Genomic DNA, 25959 nt, shown 5'->3' on the forward strand with positions numbered 1-25959 from the left:
ATTTCACTTGGGTATATACCTAGGAGTGGAACTGCTGGATCGCATAGTAACTCTATGGTTAACATTTAATGGAACTGCTAAACCATTTTCCACAGTGGCCGTACCATTTCACATTCCCACCAGCAGTGTACAAGGGTTTCAATTGCTCTACATCCTCACCAAATCTTGTTGTTATTATTTGCCTTTTTGTTTATATCTATGCTAATGAGTATAAAGTATTATCTTATAGTGGATTTGATCTGTAGTTCCCTGATGGCTAATGATGTAAATATCTTTCCATGTGCTTGCTGGCCACTTAAAAAATCTTCTTTGTAGAAATGTCTATTCGGATCCTTTGCCCATTTTTTAATTGGGTTAATTGTGAGTTTTAATAGTTCTTTAATTATTCTAGATACAAATTCCTTCTCAGATATGTGATTTGCAAATATCTGCAACCTTTCTGTGGTGTCCTTCGAAGCACAAAAGGTTTCAGTTTTGATGAAGCCCAGTTTATCTTCTTTTTCCCTTTTTTTTTTTTTTTTTTTTTGAGACGGAGTCTCGCTCTGTCTCCCAGGCTGGAGTGCAGTGGCGTGATCTTGGCTCACTTGCAAGCTCCACCACCCAGGTTCACGCCATTGTTCTGCCTCAGCCTCCCAAGTAGCTGGGACTACAGGCACCCGCCACCGTGCCCGGCTAATTTTTCGTATTTTTAGTACAGACGGGGTTTCACTGTGTTAGCCAGGATGGTCTCGATCTCCTGACCTCATGATCTGCCCGCCTCGGCCTCCCAAAGTGCTGGGATTACAGGCGTAAGCCACCGCACCTGGCCTATCTTCTTTTTCTTTTATTGCTTGTGCTTTTGGTGTCATATCTAAGAACCACTGTTTAATTCAAAATCACAAAGATTTACATCCTTGTTTCTTCTTAAGAGTTTTCTAGTCTTGGCTTATACTTAGGTCTTTGATCTATTTTGAGTTATTTTTTGCATATAGTGTGGGGTAGGGATCCAATTTCATTCGTTTGCATATGGCTATCCAGTTGTCCCAGCACCATGTGCTGAAAAGATTATTCTTTCCTCATTCAATTATCTTGACACCCTTGTTGAACACTATATGTAAGAGTTTATTTCTGGCCTCTCAATTCTATTACATTGGTCTATAAGTCTGTCCTTATGCCGGTATTACATATTGTATCCTTCTTAAGGTGTCTGCTTATATGCATTCATTCATCAAATGCTCAGTAGGCAACTACCACATACCAGACACTCTCTAGGTGCTGTAGATTGGAACTAAAGCACAGCTGGAGCTTACCTTTTTAGAGAAGACATATAATTAAACTATTCATAAGTAACATACATAGTTTATGAAACAAAGAAGAGGAAGTTTTGGTAGTAGGACTAAAATGTAGACAGGATAGCCAGGGGAAGATGACTCTCAATAAAGACCTGAAGGAAGGAAGCTGGGCAGGCTTTCTTCTGGGGGAAAAGCATGTTGGGTCAGGGGAAAGGCAAATGTAAAGGCCCTGAGGCAGTAGCCTGGCTGTTCAAGGAACACAGAGGAAGGCCTGTGTGTCTGGAATGGATTGCAAGAACGTTGAGAGGAGTTGATGATAAGGGCAGAGAGATAATCATGGGCCTGATTCTATAAGGGTTTCAAAAGTCATAGTGAGGACATTGACTTTTATTTTAAATCAGATGGGAACCTGCTGGAGGTTTCTGGATGGAGAAGTGATGTGTAAGGTTATTAACAAAACCACTGTGTTGGGCTGCTGTGTTGAGACCAGACAAAAGCAGAAGGGTGGCCCAAGAACAGAGCCCAAGACTGTCTGGCCATCAGAGAGAGTGGGCAAGAAGCACACACAACAAAACACACACAAAAAAAGGGAGAGAGGAAGAGAGAAACGTAGGGGAGGAGACATGGAGGGAGGGAAGGAGGAAGAGATACTAAAGAAGAGTGGTCAGAAAGGCAGGAGGAAAAGCAAGTGATGTAGGGACCTGAAAATCAAATGAAAACAGTGTTTCCAGGAGAGAGGAGTCAGGTAAGGTGAGGCCTGAGAAAGGACCATGGCATTAGCAAGGTGCTGATCACCAGAGACCTTCAGAAGTGGTGTCTTGGTGGACTAATGGTTCAAAATAATATGAAAGAAGAGGAATTGGAGATAGTAACCATGAACAATTTACACAAGTTTTGTTTAAAGACAAATGAGGCAGTAATCAGAGGGAAATATAAGGCCAGGGTAGAAGAAATAACAGCATGTTTATGCACCGATGAGGATGATCCTATAGAAAGGGAAAAAGACAATGCAAGCGAGAGTGAGGGAGTCTCCTGGAGCCTGTGCTGGAGACATGTGAGAGAATGGGATCCAGCCCCTGAGTGTGGAGGTGTCCCTCATGGGGCGCAGATGTGGGCCATCTGCAGTGACAGGAGAAAAAGTCAAATACATGGGCACAAATGCATGCAAGTGGTGTAGCTGGCGGGAGTTTTCATGTAGTGCACCCATTTTCTCAGTGAGGTAGGAAGCAAGGTCATGAGCCAAGAGCAAGGGAGGGAAGGAGGCACTGGAGGACTGAGGGAGGAGAAGGCATGAAACAGTCATGTGGAAGGGCAGGAGAGAGAATGACCATGGAAATACACATGCATGCCAAGCAGCATTGAGGGCTATTTGAGGTCAGTGATTAGGAATCTAAAGTGAGGCAGGCCATGAGTCAGAGGTATGACTGTGGAGGTGGGAGGCTGAGATCAGAAGGAAGACAGGTCAGTGGAGGAGAGGTCAAGGATGTCAGCAGCCATGGATGTGGAAGGAGTGACAGGTACGTGTATTAGAGAGGTTCTGCAGAGAGAGGGGGTGAGTCAGGCCCTTAAGTCCTTGAGGAATGGGGGGAAATGACCTGGGGTAAGCCAGGCTAGGTACTGTAAATCAACTAGTTAGCAGGATAGGAGGGCCGTCTTCCATCTCACAGATCCTTTCTGGGGCCAGCTAATTTAATTGTTCTGATTGGTTGATTATTTCTCCTTTCACCACCCTAAGAACCCCTCTCAAAACTTCACTGGGCTGGGCTGCATGTGTGATCTTTTACTTAGGGTTTCTGAATAAACTACACTTAAAATTTTTCCAAACACCATCAGTCAAACAAACATTGGTTACAAACCTTTTTTTCCAACAGATTCTGACACAAAGATGAATATATAAAGATATATAAAAATAAATTATAATATCCTGTGGTACATGACGCAGTATTTACTTGTTAGAGTAACATATTCCAGCACTGCTATTTTACAGCAAGTTCAATAAACAACAGGAGCAAAGACTTGCGTTAACTCTAATTTACGATGGGATAAAGAAAAGCAAAAAGAGTAACATTAAAAAACATTTAAGCACCTACTAGGTGATGAAATAATTTCTTTAAATAGAAATTGACATGCTACATTTGCCTACTCCTCAAAGAACTTGGGCTGGCTCCCGCCCTGGGAACCTGGGCTCAGCAGGTGAGCAGGTACGGCGGTCACCAACACCTGCACAGTCATTAGGAGGAAAGGAAAAGGACGCTACAAAAATAGAATCTTCAGACACTGCAGTTTATAATTAATGATACTCTCAGCTGCATTTTTGAGTGTCACCTTTTATACAAAATGTATATATTTTAAAGCTCCAGAAGTCCTATATTATACTGATGGCACTGAGTTTTGCCTTAAAGGTGCTAAAAATCTGCTAAACCTGGGCATTTTCTTCACCTGTGCTCTGAGGTAAGCTCTTGCACACATCCACAAAGAAGCAAACACAACGTTGTGCATCCTTATGTAGCTCTGGCTTTAGAAGCAAAGAGTTGTCCATCGGTAGGAAAATGGATAAGAAAACTTTGGTGTATTCAGAAGATGGATATCTACGTAGCAGTCAGAAGCAATGAACCAAATTCATACATAGCCACGTAGACAGATATCATAAACACTGAGTGAAAAAGAATTAAGAGATTCAGAGCCCAAAGCCATGCTTATTAATTACAACACACACAAACACCATAATTTAAATAAGTGAAAAGTGGAAGGGAAGGACATATATCAAATATACCATTGGTGCCTACAAAAGGGAGGGTCACAGATGCAGGAATTAATACAATTACAAAGGTGTCTGCGACATGAAGCAAAGAGTAGGATCATTTTAATTTTGTGTAATTGAGGTGGTAGTGGTCATGGGAAAAGTGGATAGCAGTGTTCTTATGAGTGAAACACAGTAAGTACGGATTTTTCATACTTACAACTTTCTTGTATTTGTTACTTGTAAATCTTGCTCCAGAGCCATCTATAATGTACCATGACAATGCACCCAACAGTACATTACCATTCTATAAACTTAACATGTTTTGGCACAATCATTTCAATTTATGAATGGTATATAACAGAAACTAGAATAAAAATTGCCAAAAACTAAATTAGCTAATACTAAATCTAATGAAGAATAAAGCTTTGATTATGCTTTGAAATAAAGTCAGGGAGGAAACTAGATAAAAAAGACTCCTTTGGTATTGAACTTGACACTGTGGTTAATAACTTGGCACACAAAATGCCTCTTAGCAGATGGCTAAATACACATATCAAAGTTAACCCTGACAGTTAATAACCTGCTGCAGAAACATGCTTGTATTAGTCCATTTTCACACTGCTATGAAGAACTTCCCTGAGACTGGGTAATTTACAAAGGAAAGAGGTTTAACTGACTCACAGTTCTGCATGGCTGGGGAGGCCTCAGGAAACTTACAATCGTGGCGGAAGGTGAAGAGGAAGCAAGCACCTTTTTCAGAAGGCAGCAGGAGAGAGAAGGGAGCAAGAGAGGAACTATGAAACACATAAAAACCACCAGATCTCATGAGAACTCACTCACTATCATGAGAACAGTATGGGGGAAACCGCCCCCATGATTCAATCACCTCCCTCCCTCGACATGTGGGGATCATGGGTCCCTCCCTCAATATGTGGGAATTACAATTCAAGATGAGATTTGGGTGGGAACACAGAGCCAAACCTGCTTTACTTTAGAATACATGTATGTTTCCTATAGACTCCTAATTCATTACAAGCTTTTTGCTTGCCATCTCTAAACTACAAATTACTTTCTAAAATAAAATCAACTGCAAGGAGGAGATCAGTACCAGGTGGAAATCAAATTAACTAATGTGTTCTGAGGAGCTGCCACTTGAAATGCTCAGTGCAACATGGAGAGTTCTGCAGTGGTGTACCTGGGGCTTGAGGAGCTTGTAGTCTGATCAACCAAGATGCAAGGCCCCCCCATCCCCCACCCCCTACCCTGTTCCTATTCCTATAGGAGTTTGTGTGGGATCTTGGAATAATCACTTAAGTTTCTTTGTCTTCCTTTCATTGAGTGACACTGAGCTCCAGGCAACAAAGACAGTAGACAACCACATATTGGAAAAGGAGTCAGAACTCTCATTTTGTTCCTAGCTTGTTAACCTATAAAAGGGGAGATGACAATATATCCCCACTGTGCTATATATAATCTTTGTCATTTGTAAAAAATATTAAAACCCTGAAGGCTTGTTATAAATGCTGACCCCGGAGTCCTAGTCAAGAGACCCCTTGCAATGGAGACCACTGTGCAATAAGATCCTTATAGCACCCCACAGATGAATCTCCTTAAAGACAGACACACTTTATAAAAATCTGTTCTAAGAAGAAGTTTCACAAAGAATCCAGGATACCTGTTTTTTCCTTCTTGGAAGGATGTTTCTAGCAATAAGACCACATTGCCCTGCAAAGTTTTTAAATTTAAGCTGAAATAATTTGATTTGCTCCATCAAATTCCTCCACATCCTCCTTTTACTTACCATAACAATAAAACATTCTGAAAATATTTCTACATAGGAAATATTTCTACAGGAATTCTCTTATGCATTACAAATTCCTATTAACATCAAATGAAGACGCCATAGACAAGAAATGCAGAGAGCTTTCAATCTCCCATTAGGCTTAAACCAACTTCTTTTTTCTCTTTTTTACTTTAAGTTCTGGGATACATGTGCTGAACGTGCAGGTTTGTTATATAGGTATACATGTGCCATGGTGGTTTGCTGCACCTATCAACTCGTGATCTAGGTTTTAAGCTCTGCATACATTAGGGATTTGTCCTAACGCTCTCCCTCCACTTTCCCCCTACCCCTGGACAGGCCCGGGTGTGTGATATTCCCCTCCCTGTGTCCATGTGTTCTCATTGTTCAGCTCCCACTTATGAGTGAGAATATGTGGTGTTTGGTTTTCTGTTCCTGTGTTAGTTTGCTGAGGATGATGATTAAACCTATTTCTTATACGCCACAAGCTTCCAAATCAATGTCTCTACAACAGTAAAACAAAGTCTCTGAGCCCCTTGAGTTATGTGTAACCAGGTGGAACATAAATATATGAGAAGAGAAAGGCAGCACTGTTTAATGCCATTAGGTGGGCTCTAAGAGCAATAGCTAGCTGCATATGTCACTATCATAGGGTGGCACTTCTCAATTTTTTTTTCCTGACTCACTTTCTGTCCAACCACCACCACCCCACCTCCTGCCACTAAGTTGTTTTTATCTTTTGTTCTCTTCTTTCAGTAGCCACAACTTGCTCCAGGATTCGGTGTTGTTGAAGGAAAAGGACCAGTCAGTGCTCAGATCCCATTTCTACCTGATGCACTTCCCTAGTAAATGGAGGATAACCAAATTGAGCATCATCCAATTCAGTAAGTAACAAACAAGGTGGTATTATCAGAGAGAGGGCCACAGATAGTCTTCTGTGAAGAGGCTAAGGGGGAGGGAGGGCTTGCTGGCAATGAAACAAGGTTTCAGAGGTCTCACAGAAATATCTGCCAGTAGAAGAATGACTTGTGGAGAGGAAGGTCCAAGTGCGGAGTGAGGAGAACATGGCCAAGAGGTGACATGGCTAAGAGGCATGATGGAGCTGCCAGTTTCTCAGTGGGACCCTCCTGAGGAAGGTGCTTCCCACTGGCCCAGAGCTAGTGAGTGCTTCCTGCCAGTGCCTGTCTGGAGCTTCTGCTCAGGCCTCCAACCATTCAAGGGGGAAAGTGCTTTTGGGGCCTCAGATGGTAGGAGTTAGTGAGGGCTCGCCCATGGAAGGAGGGACTGAGCTCCAGGCTGGTGGGTTAGTTTTAACACTTCCACCATCATGGTTGGCCCTGACAGCTGAGCTACTCCTCAGTGGCCCATCCCAGCTGCCCCTGCCCTCCTTCAGGTACACACTCCTGTGAGTGAGGTGAGCCTTGTCTACAGCTCATGATTATTAGGAATTCTAAGTACAAATTTAATTTAACCTGTTTAATTTATTTTATAGCTCTGCAGCTGAGGGATCAAAGTGCATTATCCATCCCCAATTGTCCATCAGCTTGGAAAAAAAGATGAAAACCATTGAGAATTCTCACATCCACAGTTGGCTGGAGGGCAAAGAAAGTAATCTAATGTCTCCATGAAAATCTAGAATATACTCATGCTTCCCTGCAGCAACTTCTACCTTTTGTGGAAAAATTCTTACAACATACCAAGAGCATGAACATTAAGCAGAGACACCCACCACAGCATTGTTGTAATACACAAATGCGGAATGCAGAGCCAGCCAGTGTAGGCATGCACAATTACACAATTAGACCACAACTTAACCATGATACAGAAAGCATTTATATAGGGCTTATTTATGCTATAAGTTATTCTAAGGGCTTTGTATATAATGATTCATTTAGTACTTACAACAATCCTATGACATAGGTACTACTGTTATCTCTATTTTAAAAAACAGGCACAGAGAAGTTAAACAAGTTACTCAGGGTCACAAACCAGTAAATGGCAGCATGGGATTAGGAATCAGGAAAATTATAAACTACTATATAAAGAAGTTAAAAAGAATGCTATGCATTGGTTTAGATGGGAGGTTGAAGATTTCCATTTATCTCTCATATCCATTTGGAGAGATCATCAAAAGAACAGCAAAGAAACAAAAAGGCATCCATAATAATGAGGGAAATGGGAAGAAGGCCATCAGCACATAGGAAAAGTCTGTAAATTTCTGGAAATCAGAAAATAAATCAAAGAGTATAGCATGATAAAACTGCGTGTAGAAAATTACAGCCTAGAACCCAGATGGAGGCAGGCTTTGGCTATGGAAAAAGCCAACCAGTACAGCAAAGCCTTGGAAAGGCTTTGTACCTGGACAATGCCCTCATAATGGTAGGAAGAGTGATATGGAAGTTCATCTCTCCCTATAATCCTATGTGCAAATGGCTGCAGCTAAGTAACTCTCAGATGCATACATACATGTGCCACACATGCACACACAAAATAGATCTTTACTAAACAAATTAAGTGAACTTTCTTGGGGTGGGAGGTAGGAGGACTAAGGGAGCTCAAAACACCTTCCACATTCTGGCATTGGGGGATGGGCAGTGTATTCTGCACCCTCCCCCTCTCCCCTTTGTCTTCTATCATAAAGCAAAGTCTTTGCCTCTTGGAAAACCTCACCCATATCATGAAGGCCTGAGCCAGCCATGCTACTGGCTAATTCTCAATATGAACAGATAGCCAAGACTCACCAGACACTTGAGAAAAGTCTTCATGAAGAAAATCAGACAGACACACAGCTATGCACATATACGCCATGGCAAAAAAGAAGAAAATGAATCCAGATGAAACAGATAATTCTGAGAACAGGAGAGAGGGTTTTTTTTTAAAAAAGGACAGCAGCCTCAGGGAGAACTAAGAAAATCTTGTATTCATACAACAAGAGCAGACACTCACAGAAAAGGAACAATTGAAAGCCAGAAAGAGTTCTTGGAAATTACCATATGATTGTCAAAATGAAAACTTCAATAGAAAAGCTGAGGAATCTAATCTAAGAATCTTTCATATAATAGAACTAAGAAGGGGCTAGAAAAAAAAAACAGGAAAAAATGAAGAAAATATTAAAAGTGTAAAAATCAGTAAAACAGAAATCAATCAATAGAAGAAAATCAATAAGAACAAACGTTTTTTAAAAAGATCAGTAAACTAAACCTCTAGCTAAACTAATTAAGAATAAAAGAAGAAAGACATAAATTACCAATATCAGGAATAAAAAAGGAGATATCATTAAATGTTCTATAGAAATTAAAACCATAACAAGAAAATAATGTGAACAACTTTATACCTGTAAGTTAAAAAACTTAGATGACATAAACAAATAAGGAACAAAATTACCAAAACTGACATAGGAAGAAACAGAACATCTGAATAGCTCCCTCTATCTATTAAAGATATTGAATTCATAACAGAAAATCTTCTCAGGCCCAGACAGTTTTATTGGGAAAGTATATAAAACATTTAAGGAATAAATATTATCAATTGATATGGTTTGGCTGTGTCCCCACCCGAATCTCATCTTGAATTCCCATGTGTTCTGGGAGGGACCCAGTGGGAGGTAACTGAATCATTGGAGCAAGTCATTCCTGTGGTGTTCTCATGTTAGTGAATAAGTCTCACAAGATATGATGGTTTAAAAAAGAGGAGTTCCCTGCACAAGCTCTCTCCCTTTGCCTGCTGCCATTCATGTAAGACGTGACTTGCTCTTCCTTGCCTTCTGCCATGATCATGAGGCTTCCTCAGCCATGTGGAACTGTAAGTCCAATTAAGCCTCCTTCTTTTATAAATTGCTCAATCTCAGGTATGTCTTTATCAACAGCATGAAAACAGACTAATACAGTAAACTGGTACCAGCAGAATGGGGCGCTGCTGAAAAGATACCCAAAAATGTGGAAGCAATTTTGGAACTGGGTAACAGGCAGAGGTTCGAACAGTTAGGAGGGCTTAGAAGATGATAGGAAAATGTGGGAAAGTTTGGAACTTCCTAGAGACTTGTTGAATGGCTTTGACAAAAATGCTGATAGTGATATGAACAATAAGGTCTAGGCTGAGGTGGACTCAGATGGAGATGAGAAACTTGTTGGGAAGTGGAGCAAAGGTGACTCTTGTTAGGCTTTAGCAAAGAGACTGGTGGCATTTTGCCCCTGCCCTAGAAATTCATGTAACTTTGAGCTTGAGAGAGTTGATTTAGGGTATTTGGTGGAAGAAATTTCTAAGCAGCAAAGCATTCAACAGGTGACTTGGGTGCTGTTGAAAGCATTCAGTATTTTGTTTGCTTTTTGAGAGAGAGGTTTGCTCTTGTCACCCAGGCTGGAGTGCAATGGTACGATCTTAGATCACTGCAACCTCCGCCTCCCGGGTTCAAGTGATTCTCCTGCCCCAGCCTCCCAAGTTGCTGGGATTACAGGCACCCACCACCACACCTGGCTAATTTTTTGTATTTTTAGTAGAGATGGGGTTTTGCCATGTTGGTCAGGCTGGTCTCGAACTCCTGACCTCAGGTGATCCACCCACCTCGGCCTCCCAAAGTGGTGGGATTACAGGTGTTAAACCACCATACCAGGCCTAGCACTCATTTTTATAAGGGAAGCAGAGCATAAAAGTTTGGAAAATTTGCAGCCTGACAATGTGATAGAAAAGAAAATCCCATTTTCTGAGGAGAAATTCAAGCCAGCTACAGAAATTTGCATAAGTAACGAGGAGCTGAATGTTAATCCCCAAGACAATGGTGAAAATGTCTCCAGAGCATGTCAGATGGGAGGCAGCCCCTCCCATCACAGGCCAGGAGGCCTAGGAGGAAAAAGCGGTTTTGTGGGCCAGGCCCAGGGTACCCATGCTGAGTGCAGCCTAGGGACTTGGTGCCCTGTGTCCCAGTCACTCCAGCCGTGGCTAAAAGGGGCCAATGTAGAGCTCGGGCCATGGCTTCAGAGGGTGCAAGCCCCAAGCCTTGGCAGCTTCCACGTGGTGTTGAGGCTGTGAGCACACAGAAGTAAAAAACTGAGGTTTGGGAGCCTCTGCCTAGATTTCAGAAGATCTATGGAAATGCCTCGATGTCCAGGCAGAAGTTTGCTGCAGGGGCGGGGCTCTCATGGAGAACCTTTGCTAGGACACTGAGGAAGGGAAATGAGGGGTCAGAGCCCCCACACAGAGTCTCTACTGGAGCACTGTCTAATGGAGCTGTGAAAAGAGGGCCACTGTCCCCCAGACCTGAGAATGGCAGATCCACTGACAGCTTTCAGTGTGCACCTGGAAAAGCTGCAGACACTCAACACCAGCCCCTGAAAGCAGCCAGGAGGGAGGCTGTACCCTGCAAAGCCACAGGAGCAGAGCTGCTCTTGCATCATCGTTACCTGGATGTGAGACATGGAGTCAAAGGAGATTTTGCTATGAAGAGAAAATAGCTTGTGGATTGAAAGCATTTATAATTAAAGCTTAAAACATGACCTAGATGCTTACATTATACAACCCCAGGTGCCACAAAAGTGTACTTATGCTCAATGCTAAGTACCTACCTCTTGCATTACCTGTATGTGAGACATGGAGTCAAAGGAGATCATTTTGGAGCTTTAAGATTTTACTGCCCTGCTGGATTTTGGACTTGCATGGGGCCTGTAGCCCCTTTGTTTTGGCAAATTTCTCCCATTTGGAATGGCTGTATTTACCCAATGCCTGTACCCCCACTGTATCTAGGAAGTAACTGACCTGCTTTTGATTTTACAGACTCAGGTGGAAGGGACTTGCCTTGTCTTGGATGAGTGGACTGTGGACTTCTGAGTTAATGCTGAAATGAGCTAAGACTTTAGGGGACTGTTGGGAAAGCATTATTGGTTTTGAAATGAGAGGATGTACAATTTGGGAGTGGTCAGGGACAGAATGATATGGTTTGGCTGTGTCCTTACCCAAATGTCATCTTGAATTCCCATGTGTTGTGGGAGGGACCCGGTGGGAGGTAACTGAATCATGGGGGCAAGTCTTTCCCATGCTGTTCTCGTGATAGTGAGTAAGTCTCATGAGGAGTTCCACTGCACAAGCTCTCTCTCTTTGCCTACTACCATCTATGTAAGACATGACTTGCTCTTCTTCGCCTTCTGCCATGATCATGAGGCTTCCTCAGCCATATTGAACTGTAAGTCCAATTAAACATCTTTCTTTTGTAAATTGCCCAATGTATGTTTTTATCAGCAACCTGAAAAAGGAATAATACATCAATCCTACACAGCCTCTCTCCGAAAAAAAAAAGGAGGGGACATTCATGAGGACAGTATTATTCTGATACCAAAACCTGACAAAAACATTTCAAGAAAAGAACACCACAGACCAATATCTCTCATTGGTATAGATGTAAAATTCTTTAGCAAAATATTAGAACATCAAATCCAGCAATCTCTAATAAAATATGGCCAAGTGGGATATATTTCAGAAATGCAAGGTTGGGCTAGGCTTGGTGGCTCACATCTGTAATCCTAGCACTTCAGGAGGCCAAGGTGGGAGGATCACTTGAACTCAGGAGTTTGAGACCAACCTGGTCAACACAGCAAGACCCTGCAGCTACAAAAAATTAAAAAATTAGCCAGGCATGTTGGCACATGCCTATAGTCCCAGCAACTTGGGAGGCTGAGGTAGACAATCACTTGAGTCCAAGAGGTTGAGGTTGCAGTGATCCATAACTGCCCCACTGCACTTCAGCCTAGGTGACAGACAGAGACCCCATATAAAAAAAAAATGCAAGATTGGTTTTACATTAGAAAGTTATTTAATATAATTCAACACATTAACAGAATAAAGGAGAAAAATGATCCATCATATCAATATATACAGAAAATTTTTGACAAACTTCAGTAGTCATTCAGGATAACAAGTCTCAGTAAAATGGAAATAGAGGCAAATTTCCTCAATCTTAAAAAGATACTGAGAAAGAGAGTCACTAACATCATACTTAATGGTAAAAACTTAATTGCTTTTTCCTTAAAATCAGGAACAAAACAAGAATGATAACTTTTACTAGTTCTATTGAACATTCTGCTGGAGGTCCTAACCAGTGCAATCAGGCAAGAAAAGTAAACAAAGAACCTATAGATTATAAATGAAGAAGATAATTTGTTTTTATTTGCAGATGATGTGGTCATGTACAGAGTAAATCCTAAGTTTTACCCTATATAAATAAAACTATTACTAATAAGCAAATTTTTCAAAGTTTCAGGATAAAAGGTCAACATAAAAAGCAATTTTCTTCCTGTCAGCTGTCATGCATCACTTAACAATGGATATATATTCTGGGAAATGTGTCATTAGATGATTTTGTCATAGTGTAAACATCATAGACAGTATTTACACAAACCTAGACAGTCTACCACACCTAGGCCACGTGGTATAGCCCATTGCTCCTAGGCTACAAAAATGTACAGCATGTTACTATACTAAATACTGTCCCCAGCTGTAACACAATGGTAAATATTTGTGTATCTAAATATATATAAACATAGAAAAGGTACAGTAAAAATGTGGTATTGTGAAACCCTGTCTCTACTAAAAATACAAAAATTAGCCAGGTATGGTGGCAGGCACCTGTAATCTCAGCTGCTTGGAGGCTGAGGCAAGAGAATCAATTTAACCTGGTAGGCAGAGGTTACAGTGAGCTGAGATCACACCACTGCACTCCAGCCTGGACAACAGGGCGAGACTTCATCTCAAAAATAAATAAATAAATAATCTTATGAGACCACTGTCATATATATGGTTCATTACTGATTGTAATGTTGTTATGCAGCACATGACTGTATCAGCAATTAAAATTGGAAATGGATATTTAGGGATGAATACAATATGTACAAATTCTGTCAAATAAATCTATAAAATATTGTTGTGAAAAATTAAAGAGGACCTAAATAAATGGAAAGATATACAAAGTTCATGAATTAGAACATTCAATATTGTTAAAATGTCAGTTTATCTTCTCCAAATCAATCTAATGAAATGCAATCTCAAAAAGTTTTGTAGGAATCAGCAAATTGATTTTAAAATTCCTCTGGGAATGCAGAGAATCCAGAACGGCAAAACAACTTGAAAAAAGAACAAAGTTACAGGACTAACACTATCTGATATGAAGAGTTAAAACAACAGTAATTGGGCTGGGCATGGTAGCTCATGCCTGAAATCCCAGCACCCTTGGGAGGCTGAGGAGGGTGGATCATGAGGTCAGGAGATTGAGACCATCCCGGCCAACATGGTGAAACCCTGTCTCTACTAAAATACAAAAAATTAGCCAGGCGTGGTGGTGCGTGCCGGTAGTTCCAGCTACTCGGGAGGCTGAGGCAGGGGAATCGCTTGAACCCGGGAGGCAGAGGTGACAGTGAGCCGAGATCACTGCACTGCACTCCAGCCTGGTGACAGAGCAAGACTCCATCTCAAAAAACAACAACAACAACAACAAAAAAAAACAGTAATTAACACATAAGAATATAGATATATAAATGGAATATAATAGAGTCCTGAAATTGAGACACACATATATGGCAAGATGAATGTAGACAAGGTGCGAAAGTAATCAATGAGAAAAAAGGGTCTTTTAAACAAACGACTAGAGTAACAACTGGATATTCATATAGGAAAACAATGAACCTTAACCTCTCTCTCATACTATAAACAAAAATTAACTTGAAATGGATCATAGGTATAAATGTAAAAGTTAAAACTGTAAAACTCATAGAAGAAAATCTTCAGGACCTTAGGGTAACCAAAGATTTTTCTGACAAGACATAAAAAAGCAATAATCACAAACGCACAATGAGAAACTGTACTTTACCAAAAATTAAAAATTTGTCTTCAACACATTATGTTAAGTAAATGAAAAAGCACATCATACACTGGGGAAAATATCTGCAATATATGTATTATATTTGACAATTAACTTGTGTATTGAATATGTAAAGAACACATGAAACTCAATAATGAAAAGATGGTGCAACAAAAATGAGCATAAAACTTTAACAGAATGTTCACAAATAGTATGCTAATAAACACATGAAGAGATGTTCAACATCATTAGTTGCCAGGGAAATGCAAACTAAAATCACAATGAAATATCAATGCATCTATCAGAATGGCTAAAAAAACTAAAAACTGACAATGGCAAATATTTGCAAGGATTTAGAACAACTGGAACTCTCAATCATTGCTGGTTGAAGTTTATGTAAAATGTTAAAACCACTCTATAAAACAGTTAGAAAATTTCTTATAAAGTTAAATATATACTTATAATAAGACTCAGTCATTCCACTAAAGTATTTACCCAAGAGAAATAAAGACATATGCACATGAGAAATGGGTACAAGAATGTTCACTGCTGCCTCATTCATAACGGTAAAAATATGGAAACAACCCAAATGTTCATTAATGGGTGAATGGATAAGAAATCTATGGTATATTCATACAATGGAATAAATATTTAGCAATATAAAGCAACAAGCTACATGCAATGACATGGATGAATCTCAAAAGCATTATGCTAAATAAAAAGCCAGATATAAAGAATACTTACTATGTTATTCCATCTATATGAATTTCTGTAACAGGCCATTGTCATCTGTAGTGACAAGAAAGCACTTCAGTGACAGCCTGTGCTGGGGAGTAGAAGGGACTGATTGCAGAGGGGAGGAGGAAACTTTCCAGAGTGATAGAAATGTTCTAAATCTTCTTGTGGTGGTGATTTTGGATGTATACAATTGTTAAGACCTATCAAGCTGAACATTTAAAATGGGTCCTCTTTATTGTATGTAAATTATACTTCAAGAAAGCTGATGAAGAATAGTGCATAAGGTATAATGCAGTGATCCTTCCTTAACTCTTCTAATTTTAACTGCAACAGTAATAAATACAATGTCAGACAGAGAGATTCACAAACCAGATTGTAAAGACAATTAAAAGAAAATACAAACGAATTTAGAGTTTTCCAGTCAATTTATAGCTATGAAACTACATGGAAAAACACTGACACTTTATTTAGCTTTCATCACAGTGATGGAGTTCTTAGCATTGAGCATAAGTACTCTTTTGTGGTGCCTGGGGTTGTATAATGTGAGTATCTAGGTCATATTTTAAGCTTTAATTATAAATCCTTTCAATCCACAAGCTATTTTCCTTTCATAGCAAAATTACTTTCCTGCTTTGGCCATAATGTCTAATAATTTTTAGCAGTGATTTCTTATGTGTTTAAAAAATTGCTGTGGGCACAATGCTGGTAGGTGGGTAATCCTTAAGGATTTCACAAAGTGGTCTACTCTACAAGTTGGTTTCATAATTTCCACAACTATTTCAGTCACCATGGCATCCCCAGTGTGCAGCACAGTATTGACACATGGGCCCTTGGGAAATGCTGAAAGGATTATCTCTGACCCAAAACACTTTCCTGTAACAGAAAGAGCCCTGGAAGAATGGAAGCTTCCAGTGAAGGAGTCAAAGAGTGACAGAGCAAAGGCTGCACCAGTGGAAGAACTGTCACCATGTGCCTGGTATGTGTGCACATGGCTTTCTAGGACTGTACAAAAAAACAGTGAATTTTCGGGATTTCTGGAGCTCACATAAACTTTAAATGTAAATCAAGCTTTACAAAGTCCCCACAGCACCCAATGTTTCACCTGTTTTCATGAATGCATCCAGGCTTCAAACTAAACAATCTCAGCAGGTCAGACTGTGGTGGTGGTAACTCAAATCTCTTCCCTAAACATCTCAGTGGGTTTTCTTTTCTTTTCTTTTCTTTTTTTTTTGAGACAGAGTCTCGCTCTGTTGCCCAGGCTGGAGTGCAATCTCGGCTCACTGCAACCTCCGCCTCCTGGGTTCAAGTGATTCTCCTGCCTCAGCCTCCCGAGTAGCTGGGGCTACAGCTGCATGCCACCAAGGCTGGCTAAGTTTTTGTACTTTTAGAAGAGACAGGGTTTCACTGTGTTAGCCAGGATGGTCTCAATCTCCTGACCTCGTGATCCGCCCACCTCGGCCTCCCAAAGTACTGGGATTACAGGTGTGAGCCACCACGCCTGGCTGGATTTTCAATCCTACATCAATTAGCTGCTTTTTTTTTTTTTTTTTGAGATGGAGTCTTGTCCGTCACCCAGGCTACAGTGCAATGGCACGATCTCGACTCACTGCAACCTCCACCTCCCAGGTTCAAGCGATTCTCCTGCCTCAGCCTCCAGACTAGCTGGAATTACAGGCGCACACAACCATGCCCGGCTAATTTTTTTTTTGTATCTTTAGTAGACATGGGGTTTCACCATGTTGGCCAGGCTGGTCTCGAACTCCTGACCTCGTGATCCACCCACCTTGGCCTCCCAAACTGCTGGGATTACAGGTGTGAGCCACCGTGCCCGGCCTAATCAGCTGCTTTTAGTGATTTACCCCGCGGACAATTCCTTCAGGTTTATATTGATTTCATCTCCTACTGATTCATCAAATTAACAGGACTTGAAGGCACATGACCTGTCAAGAATCTTTCACTATTCTCTTTTATAATATTCCAGGTCCTGTTCAGTTGTTTCATTAATTGCACTGTTAGGAGTGAAAATTCTGAAGGCTTCTGGAAGTGCCAAGAACCAGTGCTTTTACCTTTATAAATGAAGCTACCCTAAATAAGAGATGCATGGTGGTCATTGCACAGGTATCACAGTCAAATGTTTCTTCTCCAGAACACCCCCACTAAGGAAGTCCATGGCCTTCAGTCTCCCATTATCCTTAAACATACTTCTATACTCAGTGTTTAATCTTCTTCTAATGACTAGAGTCTTTAAAAGTTTTTGTAGAGGTTCACATATGTCTGTATATATATTAATTCCACACACCCACAAACATATATTTTAAATATAATCCAGCTCTTTCTTAGATAGACAGGAAGCTCCACGAGGCAAGGAATTTGATCATCTGCTTTTGTGATGGCTAGTGCTGTCAGGAAACATTCTTGGACATACTGTGGGTAAATAGTCAATGTAAAGCTTAACAAATGCAGATGTTGCTGAACTTCAGAGAAGTATCAACAATTGGAGTTGTATTTTAAAAACTACATTCTACTTTATAACAGTTTTATTCATAATTGCCCAAATTGGAAGCAATTAGAATGTCTTTCAGTAAATAAATTGATAAACAAACTGTTGCATAGTTATATAATGACATATTACTCAGTGGTAAGAAGAAATGACCTATCAAACCATGAAAAGACATAGAGAAATCTTAAATGGATACTGCTAAGTAAAAGGAGCAGGTCTGAAAAGGCTACCTACTGAATGATTCCAACATTCTGGAAAAAGCAAAACTATAGAGACAGTGAAAAGATCAGAGGAACCTGTTTGGGCTATGGGGAGTATGGGAGATATATGGTAATTCTTTTGTTTTTGTTTTTTCTTTTTGAGACGGAGTCTCGTTCTGTCGCCCAGGCTGGAGTGCAGTGGCGCGCTCTTGGCTCACTGCAAGCTCCGCCTCCGGGGTTCATGCTATTCTCCTGCCTCAGCCTCCCGAGTAGCTGGGACTACAGGCGCGCCTGGCTAATTTTTTGTATTTTTAGTAGAGACAGGGTTTCACCGTGGTCTCGATCTCCTGACCTCATGATCTGCCTGCCTCGGCCTGGTAATTATTTTATTTATTTATTTATTTATTTATGTATTTATTTATTTTGAGGCAGAGTTTCACTTTGTCATCCAGGCTGGAGTGCAGTAATGCAATCTTGGCATATTGTAGCCTCAACCTCCCGGGCTCAAGCAATCCTCTCACCTCAGCTTCCTGAGTAGCTGAGAGTACAGCCGCATGTCACCACACACACAGCTAATTTTGTGATTTTTATAGAGAGTGGTTTTTACCATGTTGCTAGGCTAATCTCAAGCTCCTGAACTCAAATGATCCACCTGCCTCTGATTCCCAAAGTGCTGGGATTACAGGTGTGCACCATCGCTCTTGGCCAATATATGGTAATTCTACGTTCTGCATAATTTTTCTATAAAACTAAGACTGCTCTAAAAAAATTAAGTTTATAAATTTATAAATTACATTGTAAATCAAGACTGTTTAATGTTACATCATTAAACAGATATAGTCTGGTTGTAGAATAATTTTCCATTAAAGTATTTTTAGAAGGATGCTATAATGATTTCTTCTCTTACATAACACTGCTGTGGTGACCCAGAAAATATTTAGAAAACACTTTCCCCCAGTTGGAAACCTATTTATAAAAACATCAAACACTCAACCCCAGTTTTAACTAACAGAAAAAGTATATCCAATTAAAACAGAAACATTAGGAAAAAAATCAAGTATAAATAAAAGATTTATTTTTTCCTTACTTGCTTGCCATAAAATGTCTCTTATTTAGGAAGAGACAAAGTTTTAAAATTCAATGCTTAGGAAATGGAATATTCCTTGCAAGTCTAGATTTTCTATTCTTGATCCAAAACCTCATCATGTCCCTCTGCCGCAGAGGAGGAGTGTTCAGGGCGTCTGGGTGAACATCAAGGGTGTTAAATTCCACATGTAACCAGTTTTCTTGAAGACATTCCTACAAATGATACGCTCCCACAGGTACTCCCATATTATGATGAAATCCCAAGCTTCTAGACACAATTTCCAATATATTACAGTGACAGAGGAGCAAGTATTTAAAAAAGAAAGAAAAAGAAAACAAAGCAAGCTGGACATGCTACTCAAGAGGCTGAGGCAGGAGGATCACTTGAGCCCAGGAGTTTGAGGCTGCAGTAAGCCATGATAGTGCCACTGCACTCCAGCCTGAGTGACACAGTGAGACCCCATCTCTGAAAAAAATTTCTTTTTAAGAAAAGTGAAACAAAACATCATAGGAAACAATCAAATCCACACTGTGGAACAATCTACAGGAAAGCTGACCTTGCCTCTTCAAAAATCAATGTCATGGCTACTTTATCAGTGATGATCACAAATAAATGGATGAAAAAAGGTCAAATGTTTATGGCAGCTCTATTCAAAATCACAAAGGCTGGAAAAAAATCAAAATATTCCTCTTCTACAGAATGGAAAAACAAGCTGTGGTATATCCACACGATAGTACACTACTCTGCAACAAAAAAGGAACAAACTATTGATAAATGCAATAACATGGATGAATCTCAAATGCATTATGCCAAGTGAAAAACAAACAGACTTAAGAGCCTATGTACTATATGATTCCATTTATATGATACTCTGAGAAAGGCAAAACTTGTAGGGAGAGAGAACAGATTAGTGGTTAAGGGTAGGGAGAGAGTTTGACAATGGAGGGAAATTTGGAAAGGAGGATGAAACTGTTCTATTTCTTAATTTTGATTATTATTACATGAATTAATACAAAAACACACAGGTCTTTACGCCAAAAAGTATGATTTTTCCTGTATGTAAATTTTTTTAAAAACCCTTAAAATTTTTAAAATGAAAAAAAGTCACTGATATGGTGGGTAGGGGGAAAGGGTGATAGGACTGTTCAAGTTTAAAAGACACCAAAAAAGAGGGTCTGAAGTTATCACAGTGAGTTATCTCAGTTGATTGTTCATGGTCAGTTACAGATCGAATTCCTTGTTCCACTCTTTCCCCACCCTTCTCACTACTGCACTTGACTAGCCAAAAAAAAGACAGAGAGAGAGACCAAAGAGGCATAACAACCAAATGCAATGAATTTTGACTGGCTCTTCCTATTTGACGTACGAGGAAAAATTGCTATAAAAAAAATTTTGGAAGACAATTGGGGAAATGTAAATATAGACCAGATTTTAGAGGAAATTATGAAATTCTTGTTAATTTTCATAATGTGATAATGGCAATGGGATTAAATAGGAGACTATCCTTATTCTTAGGAGATGTATGCTGAAATATTTAGGTAAATTGCCTTGATGTCTGCACCTTACTTTCAAGAAGTTCATTTTTTAAAAAGTTGTGTTTTTATCTGTATGGTCTGTATGTGCATGTATATACATAAAAATAAAGCAAATATAAGCAAAATGATAAATATGAATGACAATTACAGAATTTGGGTTAAAGGCATACAACTATTCACTGAACTTTTTTAGCATTTCTGTATATTTGAAAATTTCAAAGTAATAAGTGGAGAGAAATCATTCACAAAACTAATCTTGGCAAATCAGTGTGTTGTGAAATCCTCTCTGGAAGATTTTTGGTCCAAAATGTCTTTTTTTTTTTTATAGCTGTTTTCCTACTAGACAGAATCTAGTCAAAATTCATGCACAGCATTTGATTATGTCTCTCTGGTCTCTTTTAAACGTGATCAGTGCCCAGTATTGGATCTCTCATGACGAGACACTGTCCACTTTGCTGGCCTGATTCCATGCCCAGCGCTGTCTACGCTCTCCTCCTGGATGTCATAAGCCACGTTCTTCCTCACTGCTAGGCTCCTGCCACGTCACTCTACTTGCTCCTCTTGCCTACCATGATAAAGCTGGTCTGGAATGCTCTGAGCCCCACAGGCACAGTCAGAGAGAGCATGACCACCCCTGTGCTCTCAGTGCCACACGCGCCTCTCCCACATGCCACTGTCATTATTTGTTATCTGTTGACTTTTCTCATGTGCCAATTTACCAGAATGGTAGGAAAGAAATCCCATTCGCTCTTCTACCACTTTATGCCCAATACTGTTCCTAGACATGCTGAAGAAAATAGTTGATTTAACTGAAGGTTTCTCAACCTCAGCGTTTCTCAACCTCAGCACTGCTGACATTTTGGACTGGAAAATTCTTTGTTGTGGGGAGCTGCCCTGGACGTCATAGGATGTTCAGCAGCACTTCAATATTGAATAAATGAATGAATGATCCTGAGGTATTCTTAAACAAATGGCAATTATTGGGTGGGGTTGTGGGGAAGGCTATACAAAGAAAATTACAACCTCTGAAGATGGAGAGTTCTGGAGTCAGTGACAGAGGCCTGGTGATGACAGTGAGAGTGCAGCCCAAGTGACAACACAGCTGGGCTGAGGAGGGTTCAGAGCAAACACACACAGTCATTCATTCCTCCCAGCCAGCATGTGTATAGTTTTGGAATGGTCCAAAGAGCATTTTTATATTGTGTGCAACTGAGAAAAAGTGGTATAACAGAGGACTTTTTGGTTTTGGTATAAAGCAATTTCAAGCAAAGGCAAAATGATGATTATTTGATTTCCACCTAGGATATAAAGTGCTATATAAGACTGATTACACGTGGTCATACCACTTGCTGCAAGTTTCAGTACTTCCCCGCCCCCCCAACCCCAATTTCTTCCTTTTTCACATTAGAAGATTGTCAGCTCACAAGAGAAAACTGATGGGCTCAGAGGACTTTATCAGGATTGATTATCAAAACTAGTATGTTGTTTTTCCAAGTCGATAAAACATTGCAGAGCTCAAAGCAGGAGGAGCAACATTTCCCCAGAAAATGAGAGTTTTTCTTGCTGGCAGCTAAGCTTCTTGGTGGACAATAAACTAAAACAATCTCTCCTTGATTACATTTTTGACTTGTAAATGTTTTAAACTGGCTTAGCCAAAGCTCTCATTCATTAACTTTGGTTGTCCACAGTAAATTTGTATTTTAAAACAGCTCTTTGATGTTTAATTCAGAAAAATTAAAACAAACACTGTTTAAAAAGAATGAATGTATAAATAAGTCAAATATCAACTATAATAAATCATCATTTAAAAATATGACCTTTAGTGGTATTTTAGAATGAATACATGTATTTGATTTTTATGTTTAAAGAAATTTGCATTTATGGTCATTACAGATTCAAGTTGCCACATAAAGAAATGCTGTTATCATGCAACAAAACAGATGGTCCCCAAAATCTTTCTAAGAAATCTATCTATCTAATCTAGTCAAGAGGGGAGTTTGAAGCTCAGTTTTCTCTCTGATTTTATTATCACTAATTATTTTGTAGAATTTTTTTTGTCCTTTGGTTTTTAACTAGACATGATTATTTAAATATATAATCACTATAGTAGGAGAAAAGAAAGAAACACAGAAAAGCCAAAATAAATAAATTACCCAAATCTTAATAGCCAGAGAAAACTACTGGTGTTAACATTGGATTATATCTGCCCAGGCCATTTATACAAAAGCAAACATCTATATACATGCCTTTATAAGCTTTTCACTTAGCACTATGTCACGGCTGTCTTTCCAAGGATAAATACTTACATACAGTTTTATGTTTATAGTGGCAAGATATACCATTATAAGGATGGGTCAACATTTATTCAATTATCTAATGTTGGACATATAGCTCCTTCTCGGTCTTGAACCTTACACACAATATTAGCCTGAAGAACCTGTGAATTTTTTTTCTTAGAGTTTCTCTCTTTGGTGTCATTCTTATAGTCAAGGTCTCCCCACCCAAAGATCAGATAAATATTCACCTATAATTCTTTCCAGTCCTTTTATGGTTTTAATTTGTTATATTCATATATTTAACTTGACTGAATTTCATTTCAGTGTGTACTTTAAAAAAGGGGAGGCTTTATCCACTCTCCCCAAATGGCTTGCCATTTGTCCCAGCAACATTTAATACCTAATCAATCATTTTTCTACTGGCAAAAAATGCCTATCACAAATTTGTGGGGGGGGTTCTTTGTTTTTGTTTTGTTTTGTTTTTGAGATGAAGTCTTGCTGTGTTGCCTAGGCTGGAGTGCAATGGCGCAATCTTGGCTCACTGCAACCTCTGCCTCCTGGGTTCAGGACAGTCTCCTGCATCAGCCTCCGGAGCAGCTGGGATTACAGGCGTGTGCTACCACACCTGGCAAAGTTTTTTTTATTTTTTAGTAGAGATGGGGTTTCACCATGTTGGCCAGGCTGGTCTCGAACTCCTGACCTCGAGTGATCTGCCCACTTCAGCCTCCCAAAGTGCTGGGATTACAGGTGTGAACCACCACACCTGGCCTACAAATTTGTATGTATCTATATTTTTGACAGTTCATGGACTTTATGATCTGTTCTATTTATCTGTCTATTTATTCTGGTGCCAATATCATAATTTTTCAGTTATTGTGGCTTTATTTTCTTCAAAAATGTCCATGGCCATTATCTCATATTTATTCTATGTGATTTACTTCAGAATCATATATTTTGATATACTGTTTGCTCATTATTGTCATTTTATAATGTTAACTAGTTTTACAGTATTTTTTTCTGGGTTTTACAGTATTTTTTTCTGTTAGCTTATCTACTTTCCCCCTAAAATTATCATGTATTTAATTATGTCTAAATAAAAACCAAAGGGGAACAGAAGAAAATTCCAAAAAATAATTGTTGGTAGACCTGAAGGTTGCCCCCAAGTTTTCAGTTTATTTTGGTGATATCCATGTACCCATTCTGTGAATGTTACTGAATCCTAAGGTAGAAAGAGTCTCTACCTCTTCTAGGCCTGCTTTTGATCTCCAATTAGCGGGGTCTGTAGTGGTCTACTAGCATTTGTTAAATTCATTTCTCATGTCATCCCACCAATTGTCTCAGGAAGGGAAGACATTGGCTGGTTCTTAGTGTCTTCCTGAAGTTGGTCTGTCCTTCACGTTATATCAGATAAAAACTTCTCAACACCTGTAGAATGCAACGGACACCACTTCCCTGCCAGCTCCCTGTTTTCTCCTTTTCCTTTTCTTGGTTTATGGAGTTTTCTCCTTACTTTCCTTTTTCTTTGTAGTTTTTATCGGTTTTTTCCCTTACTTCACCATCTTCCCAAGAAATCTTGAGTTAGATCACTTTGTGGAACTTAGTATGAGCAAGCTATACCACTAATAAACATTAAAATAATGAGATAGCCTAAGATTAACTGCTCAAAGAAAATGAAGACTATCCCTGAATTCATGCATGACCATAGCATGTATTTTGAAAGAAGAAAGAAAACATAGCAAACCTTGCCAATCAATAAGCAATTTGCTGATCAATAAGTAATTTCCCTGTACTATTCAATGCAGGCAGATCTCCACAGTGGGCAGATACAAGAGTTTTTTTTTCTTTTAACATGGGTAAAATTTCTTTTATTTGAGAAAGTAATGTGTATACATAGTTTTAAAAAATAAAGACAAAGAATATACAGAAAAGATCTTCCATCCATTCCTGCTCTGCACCCCTCTACCATCTTACAGTATTCTCCCTAGAGACAAGCCCTGTTATTTATCTACTGGTTTACAAATAGAGAAATCTTTCATTATCCCTCAAATTAAAACTGATCAGCATATTGAGATGATATGATGTTGAGAATATACAGTATTATTGTAACTGTTAAGAAAAGCTAGAATAATATCAAAGGTATTGTAGTGGATAAAACTTAGGCAGATGCACAAAAAAGATGTACCACCTCTCCCTTTTTATTAATGAATATGAAAATAATTAATAAATTACTTACTCAAACATTTACTGAGCATCTACCATATGCTAGGGACTGTCCTAAGTGGTATGGACAGAAAATGAAGCAAGACGTACTCCATCTATTACCTTCCATTTCATTTTATTAAGATAATTGTTAATAACAGCTGACAGTTATATTTTAAGTGCTAAATCAAAATGTCATTGCATAAAAGTCATTTGCAAATCAAACGGAACAATCTGAGCACAGATCTAAAACTCGTAATGCTTCCTTGGATCCTGGACCATAATACTGTACTTGTGGTAAGCTCAGAGCAGGAGGGAATAGCCTGATGACAAATTACCCCTCATCTTAAATGTTCTAACATCCCCTATACTGTCAGTCGACCTTGGGTGTGTTCACACACAATAGCACACAGGAAGACGCGAAGGTGACGTGGCCTTCCTGTTTGGGCAAGGCATAATCTTAACATAGAAGGTGCCTGTTGCTCATTATGGGCAGAAAAAAGAGCCAGTATCACTTACAATTGGACAGACCTCTTTGACTTTGGCAGGGGCCCGCCAACCTGCACACCAGAGGCACACATAGGGAGTGAGGGAGGAATGTTGAGAAGTGATTTCCCAATGGCCCATCTCTAAGGAAGTAGTCTCTGTTTTTTCAGTTCACACTTTACCACAATGCTTACCTTGTGCCAGGCCCTATTCTAAGTGCTTTTCATATATTTACTCATTTAATGCTCACAACAGCCCTATGAGGCAGAAACTACATTTATTCC

The 25959-nt window shown here is 39.5% G+C and overlaps 1 protein-coding gene across 12 annotated transcripts in view; it reads right to left on the reverse strand.

Annotated features, from left to right (window-relative positions):
• Positions 1 to 25959, reverse strand: part of ANO10 (anoctamin 10) — a 325599-nt gene that overhangs the window by 86022 nt on the left and 213618 nt on the right. For 7 of the 12 annotated variants that reach the window (XM_055109751.2, XM_063602760.1, XM_055109748.2 and 4 more), the window contains one exon: positions 4696 to 4764. The exons of the other annotated variants lie outside the window; for them this stretch is intronic. In XM_055109751.2, coding sequence (XP_054965726.1) covers positions 4696 to 4764 — 69 coding nt within the window. The remainder of the gene's footprint in view (positions 1 to 4695; positions 4765 to 25959) is intronic. 12 annotated transcript variants of the gene reach the window in all.

This window comes from Pan paniscus, chromosome 2, assembly GCF_029289425.2.
Source record: "Pan paniscus chromosome 2, NHGRI_mPanPan1-v2.0_pri, whole genome shotgun sequence".
NCBI lineage: Eukaryota > Metazoa > Chordata > Mammalia > Primates > Hominidae > Pan > Pan paniscus.